Source organism: Parus major, chromosome 1, assembly GCF_001522545.3.
Source record: "Parus major isolate Abel chromosome 1, Parus_major1.1, whole genome shotgun sequence".
Taxonomy (NCBI): domain Eukaryota; kingdom Metazoa; phylum Chordata; class Aves; order Passeriformes; family Paridae; genus Parus; species Parus major.
Genome location: NC_031768.1, coordinates 23728868 through 23736142, shown reverse-complemented (window position 1 = coordinate 23736142; position 7275 = coordinate 23728868). Strand labels below are relative to the sequence as shown.

The window sequence follows — 7275 nt, the reverse complement described above, 5'->3', positions numbered from 1 at the left end:
ACAGAAGAAAAAGAATGGGAGGGTAAAACAGGATAATTGTTTCTTTCATGATGATGAAATTGTTCTATAGAGATGATTTAAGCACACATCCTCTAGCAAATCTGTTGTGTTAGTAAAGATTCTGTCACCCCTATCTTGTGCCTGAAGTTGTTTGGTGGAAAAAGGAAGCATGTGTTGTGCTTAACCATCCCAATTCACAACCCTCTGTATCTCTGAAAACCCACTTATTTCAGAAATTAAACATTGCTACCCCAATGCACAGGAATAGCTAAATCATAAGACATGCCAGCCTATAGGACCAGTGAATTTTAGCTGAAAGGTGGAATGGACTAGTGGTACTAGTGCATTTATTGTAATTAAATACCCTGTAATTACATTGAAATGGCTGTGAAAATTTTTCAGAAGCAATATAGTGTTGAAAAACAATTCAGAGGAGTTCAGAGAAAACTCTGAATAAGGCAGATCATCTATGTAAACTAGGTTCATTCATTCCAGAGTGTTGGTCATTAAATAATTTACTTTTTAATCTGAATTTTACACATGCCTGAGTCCCACTTCTTGTGTTCAGTACCCCAATTATGCACTAAAAAACAAACACCAAACATAACTATGGAAAAATAATGTTCATTATGAATCAACTACTGCTAAAAATGAGCTGCTAAATATAATGCCAATATAGAAATAAAAACCGCATCCTTGGATTCTAGTCTATCCTAATGTCTATGTCACAGAAATTGCTTGCAAACAAAGCTGTGCTGCTATAGCCAGTATATTGAATGTCTATTTACCCACATGGTCAGGAATGTCATATGTGACAATGTTGAAGAGATGAAATAACATTTATCGTTTTTACATTTCAGACCTAAGAATGCTTGCTCAAGTTTACTAAAATATTTCATGTATGTCTGGGGAAAATATTTTCAAATTCCCAAGGTATAGGCCCAGATCACCCAGTGGCAAGAAACTTTTAGTTAGATAACTAATTCCTTTATATCTTTGGTAGTGTGGATACAGGACATAGCTTGACCTACTACAGTCATAGCTAGAAAATCAACTATTCCTGAGTTTTCATATGATGCTGTCCTCGCTGATATTTCTTATCCAATCATTACATATAATCTAAGTTTACAATTACCAATTCTATGAATTTTTCCAGATACAGGAATCAAAGCACGTTGCCAGGACAGTAAAGATTGTCAGCGTCATTTTCTGTGAAGAATCACACAGGTACAGAGAGGTCACAGGTACCTTGCCTAAGGTTACACTCTTTTCTTGCTTCTGTGGAGAGGTTGGTGCCTCTGATCTCAAATTACTTCTCTAACTCCGTTGAAACCCCCCTAAAATTTAATAAACCTCGGTAACTAGTACCTAGTGTTAATGTTATTATTTTCCCATAAGATGATGGGAGAGGTCTTCCTTCATAAGATGCTTTACTGCGGCATACCGGTATTTACAGTGAAGTGGTCTTTTCCAAGCACGCTCCCCTCCCCGCTGTTACAGCTGTAAATTCTAAATGCGTTACTATGACCCAAACGGGGGAGAATTTCGTGCAGGAGGGAGCTGAGCAGCACCAGCGGTTCATGCGGGCTGCGGGCTCCGTCGGGAGCACGGGGAGAGCTCAGCCACGGCCCCGCACGGCGGCAGCTGGAGGCGCCGCATCACTTTCGTCTTTCTTTTCCCCCCTCACTTGTTCGTTTGCAGTGTTGTTTTTGTGGCTTTTTTCCCCTCGTCTTTACTCGCAAACCTGGCTGTTTCGGCGTAGGCCGACAAATGGAAGCGTGTCCGACGACACTCCAGGAAGAATCGGGAGAACACGGATGGATGTTTACGTGACCCCAGCCTCACTTTTCTTCCCGGGCATGTGCAAAGGGAGGCTTCCCTAGCCGCTCCCGAGGCGGGCGGAGATGCGGCTGAGGTTAGAACAGGCTGGACGGTGTCAGTACAGCCTCTTCCCTGCATCCCTCGACTTTTACTATCGCTGCTCTACCCGCACCACTCTTGCTGAGCGCCGCGACCGCCCTCATCGGGGGGCGAGAGCCCGGCATCCCCGCCCGGAAGCCCCCTCCTGGGCCCCTGCGCTCCCCCTTCCTTCCCCCGCTCCCGCCTCACACAGGAAAATGCGGGCTGGACAGACCCCCGCCCCTCCTGCCGCCCACCCCGGCCGGGGCCCCTCCGCCGTTCACCTCCCTCCGGTGGCGGGGAGAGAAAGGCGCTCATTGATCCCCGGGCGCAGCCCGCCCGCTGACGAGCGTGCGGGTCCCTGTAAACAAGCTCGACACCTCGCACCCCCCGCCTCCGTCGTTCCCCGCCCCGCGGAGCCCCCGCACGGAGCCCCCGCTGAGGGAGCGGCAGCGGGAGGAGCAGGGAGGCGGGGGGCCCTGGGGAGGCGGTGGGCCCCGGGGACGCTCTGCCCCCGCCGCCGCTTGTTCCGTAATCCCCGCGCCGCGATCCCCCAGCGGGGCCGGGGTCGTTTCCAGAGGAAATGCGGACGCTGCCCTTATTCGCCACTAAAGCGAAGCGCCCGGATACATTAACGCAGTTAATTAAGACGGACTAACAGCGGCGGCCGCTGCCCCCCGGCCCTCCCTGGGTGGCATTTCCCCGCGGCACGGAGCGGGAGCAGCGCGGCGCTGCGGGCGGGGGCGGCGTGGGCGCTGTGACACACCGGGCGGAGGAGCGCGGAGCCGCCGCGCGTGTGCGGGCACGGCTGACGCACACGCGCGTGTGCGCGGGGGCGTGCGGGGGGCGCCCGGCGCTCACGCACGGCCGGAAGCTCCGCCCGGCGGGTCCGCAGCACCTGATATGGCCTCGGCGAGCTCCGCCGGCGCCCCGCCGTATCCCGAGAGATGGCGAGGGGCAGCGCCGGGGCTCGCCGCATGTGCCGAGTGTCCCCGTCGTGCCCGCGTCCCCGGGCCGCACCGCGCCGTGTGCGCCCAAGGCAGCGGCGGGAGCGGCGATTCGCGCTGCGCCCGAGGGGGGCCGGAGGCTGTGGGCGGGAACGCGGAGGGGCGGGAAGGGGGTGGGGGGCGAGGCTCCCGCCGTCCAACGGCGTCGCGCCGCCTCGCCTCCGAGAGCCCGCCCCGCAGCCCCATTGAGGGCCGCGGCCGTCCTTCGCGCTGCCCGGCGGCCAATGCGGGGCGGTGCCGGCGGCGGCGGCGCCCCGCCCCGTCTCGGTGTGTGAGCGCCTCGGTGAGGCGGCGGTCACGTGTTGTTTTGCTCTTTAGTTGGGGCACTCGGTGCGCGATGTGTTACTTACGGCGAAACTCCCGCCGGCGCCGGCAGCAGCAGCGGCAGCAGCAGCGGTCGGGGAGCTTTAGCGGCGTCGCCGGTGCTCAAGCCGGGGAGGACGCCGGGCGGCCGCCGGCAGCACCCGCTGCCTAGAGGTGACAGCGGAGGATCCCGCTGCGGCTCCGGGCACCGCGCTCTTCTACGAAGGAATAACTTTATTTTACCTGCTTCCCTCTATCCTTTTTTTTTTTTTTTTTTTTTTTTTTTTTTTTTTTTTTTCTCCCCGCGGCGCTCGGGCTCCGGATCCGCTCAGCGTCGGCGACAGCAGCGAGAGGAGCCGGGCGGCGCTCCCGCCGCGGGGCTGGGGATGGCGAGCCCCGCTGTGCTGGGGCTGCTGCCCCCCCTGAGCTCCCCGCCCGGCCCCAACCTGAACAACAACAATAACAACAACCAGGGCGTCAGGAAGTGCGGGTACCTGCGCAAGCAGAAGCACGGCCACAAGCGCTTCTTCGTGCTGCGCGGCCCGGGCGGCGGCGGGGAGGAGGCGGGGGGCGCCCGGCTGGAGTACTACGAGAGCGAGAAGAAATGGAGGAACAAGTCCGGGGCGCCCAAGCGGGTGATCGCCCTGGACTCCTGCCTCAACATCAACAAGCGGGCGGACGCCAAGCACAAGTACCTCATCGCCCTCTACACCAAGGACGAGTACTTCGCTGTGGCTGCCGAGAACGAGCAGGAGCAGGAGGGCTGGTACAGGGCTCTCACCGACCTGCTCAACGAGGGCAAGGCGGCCTGCCAAGGGTCCCCCTACCGCCACCTCGCCTCCCCCTTCTCCGCCTCCTGCGGCGCGGCCGCCGCCTCCCTGGCCGCCGCCGGCGAAGACCTTAACTACGGGCTGATCACGCCCGCCACCGCTGCCTACCGAGAGGTCTGGCAGGTGACGCTGAAGCCCAAGGGCTTGGGGCAGAGTAAAAACCTCACCGGAGTCCACCGGCTCTGCCTCTCGGCCCGCACCATTGGGTTCGTGCGCCTCAATTGCGAGCTGCCCTCTGTCACGCTGCAGCTGATGAACATCCGCCGCTGCGGCCACTCCGACAGCTTCTTCTTCATCGAGGTGGGGCGCTCGGCCGCCACCGGTCCCGGCGAGCTCTGGATGCAAGCGGACGACTCGGTGGTGGCCCAGAACATCCACGAGACCATCCTGGAGGCCATGAAGGCGCTGAAGGAGCTGTCCGAGTTCCGGCCCCGCAGCAAGAGCCAGTCCTCTTCCTCCTCTTCCTCCGGCGGGGCCGGCGGGCCCGGCGGCAGCGGCGCCTCCGCCACCCACCCCATCACCGTGCCCGGTCGCCGGCACCACCACCTGGTCAACCTGCCTCCCAGCCAGACCGGCCTCCTCCGCCGTTCCCGCACCGACAGCCTCGCCGCCGGCGCCGGCACCAAGTGCACGCCGTGCCGGGTGAGAACGGCCAGCGAGGGCGACGGCTGCCGGGTGGGCTCTGCGGCCGGCAGCCCCATGAGCCCGGGCCCCGTGCGGACCCCCTTGAGCCGCTCGCACACGCTCAGCGGCGGCGGGGGGCGGCAGGCGGGGAAGCTGCTCCCGGTTCTGGCCGGCGGTGGCGGGCTGCAGAGCAGCCGTTCCATGTCCATGCCCGCCTCCCACTCGCCCCCCTCCGCCACCAGCCCCATCAGCCTCTCCTCCAGTAGCGGCCTCGGCTCCGAGACTGCCCATCCGCATCACCCGCAGCGCCCGTCCAGCGGCAGCGCCTCCGTGTCCGGCTCCCCCAGCGACGCCGGCTTTATGTCCTTCGATGAGTACGGCTCCAGCCCAGGCGGCGACCTCCGGCCCTTCTCCTCCTCCTCCACTGCCAGCAATCGCAGCAACACCCCCGAGTCGGTGGCCGAGACTCCCCCGGTGCGGGACCCGGGGGGCGGCACCGACCTCTACGGCTACATGGCGATGGAGCGGCCTCCGAGTGGCCGCCTCTGCTACCGGCCCTGTCCCGACGCTGCCAGCGACAGGTGCCATCGGAAGCGGACCTACTCCCTGACCACGCCGTGCCGGCAGCGACCCGCCGCGCCGCAGGTTTCCTCCGCCTCCCTTGACGAGTACACGCTGATGCGCGCCACTTTCGCCGGCAGCGCCGGCCGCCTCTTCCCCTCCTGCCAAGCCGGGGCTTCCCCCAAAGTGACCTACACCCCCTACCCCGAGGACTACGGGGACATCGAGATCGGTTCTCACCGCAGCTCCGGCAGCAGCAGCACCAATCTGGGCCCGCCGGCAGTGGGGGGAGGAGGGGGAGATGATGACGGCTACATGCCCATGACCCCCGGTGTGGCCGCATCCTTAGGGCAGGGAAGCCGGGGCAGCGATGATTACATGCCCATGAGCCCCACCAGCGTGTCTGCCCCCAAGCAGATCCTGCAGCCTCGGGCAGGGGTGGGTAGTGGGTCCCCGGGGAACGGGAGCAGCTACAAGACCAGCTCGCCTGGGGAGAGCTCCCCTGACGATAGCGGGTACATGCGGATGTGGTGCGGCTCCAAGCTGTCAGTGGAGAGCTCAGATGGAAGGCTGAGTAACGGCGACTATATCAATATGTCCCCTCGAGACCCCCAGAACGGGCCCCACGCTCCCTCCCTCACCCCCCCAGACTTCTTTTTTGCCCCTTCAGGGCACGGGTCCAGTGAGCCCACAAAGCCCAGCTGCTATTCATACAGCTCCTTACCCCGCTCCTACAAGAGCCAGGGCTTGGCAAAGGACAGTGACCAGTATGTGTTCATGAACTCCCCGGGGAGGATGATCCCGGAGGAGGCGGTGTGTGGAGCGAGCCAGCTGCCTGCAGGCACCTTCGCCCCCTCCAGCCACACGGTGCCTTCGCCCCTGCGGCACAGCCGGACCGAGAGCTTCCTTAGCCAGCGGTGCCAGCGGGTGGCCCGGCCCAGCCGCCTTTCTTTGGAGACCTTGCGGACGATGCTGCCCAGCATGAACGAGCACCCTCTGCCGCCTGAGCCCAAGAGCCCTGGTGAATACATCAACATTGACTTTGGGGATGCTGCTGTGTATTCTCCGCCCTCGCTGCCTGCTGACAGCCCAGCCTCCTCCCTGGGCTCAGGCACGGGGCAGAGGCGCTCCCCTCTCTCCGACTACATGAACATTGACTTCGGGTCACAGTCACCCTCCCAGTCGGGCACGGTCTCAGTGGGCTCCTTGGAAGCTCTCTCTCCGGGTTCTTCCTCCAGCACCAGCCAGCCCAATGGGTGCTACCTGAAGGCGGCTGTGGGGGTTGCTTGTTCGTCCAGCCCATCGGATGGCGGTGATTACACCGAGATGACCTTTGGCATGCCCACTACCCCACCTCAACCCATCGTTCAGAAACCAGAAAGTGCCCGGGTCACCAGCCCCACATCTGGCTTGAAGAGGCTCACCCTTTCTGGGGTGGAGGCTTTCATTCTCTCCAGCCCTCCCCCAGACCCGAATCGGGGGGCCAAAGTAATCCGGGCAGATCCCCAGGGGCGGAGGAGGCACAGCTCAGAAACTTTCTCCTCCACCACCACTGTGACCCCAGTGTCCCCCTCCTTCGCACACAACCCCAAACGACACAACTCGGCCTCGGTGGAGAACGTGTCCCTCAGGAAAAGCGAAGGCCTGGAGGAGGAGCAGGGTAGCAGTCCCATGTGCCGGGAGACCTCGGCTGGCTTCCAGAATGGCCTCAACTACATCGCCATTGATGTAGTGGATGGGTCCCTGGCAAACTGTGACAAATCCAGGTTGAAAGCTAGGCACCTCCTGAATGGGGGCATCAATGGAGTAGAGATGAGCACCTATGCCAGCATAGACTTCCTGTCTCACAACCTGAAAGAAGCCAGTGCTGTGAAAGGTGAGTAGCTACGTCTGACAGTGCCTGCTGTGTGTTTGTGCTTTGTGTTTACCAAGGTTATGTGTTGTTGTGTAGAGCACTATGTCTCTTTGCTTCCTTAAAAGTCACTTTTATCCCTTTTTATGTAATAAGCAGTCTTCGAGGAACTTGGTGGCTCTTTGTATGAGGAAAAAGG

General features: G+C 60.6%; 1 protein-coding gene across 3 annotated transcripts in view; it reads left to right on the top strand.

Annotated features, from left to right (window-relative positions):
- The first annotated feature begins 3184 nt into the window (after positions 1-3184).
- The window catches only part of IRS2 (insulin receptor substrate 2), a 28664-nt gene continuing 24573 nt past the window's right edge, over positions 3185-7275 (top strand). The window contains exon 1 of one of the 3 annotated variants that reach the window (XM_033512846.1): positions 3185-7100. In XM_033512846.1, coding sequence (XP_033368737.1) covers positions 3596-7100 — 3505 coding nt within the window. In that variant the 5' untranslated portion in view covers positions 3185-3595. The remainder of the gene's footprint in view (positions 7101-7275) is intronic. The other 2 variants (XM_015636586.3, XM_015636595.3) reach the window with 2 other exon arrangements.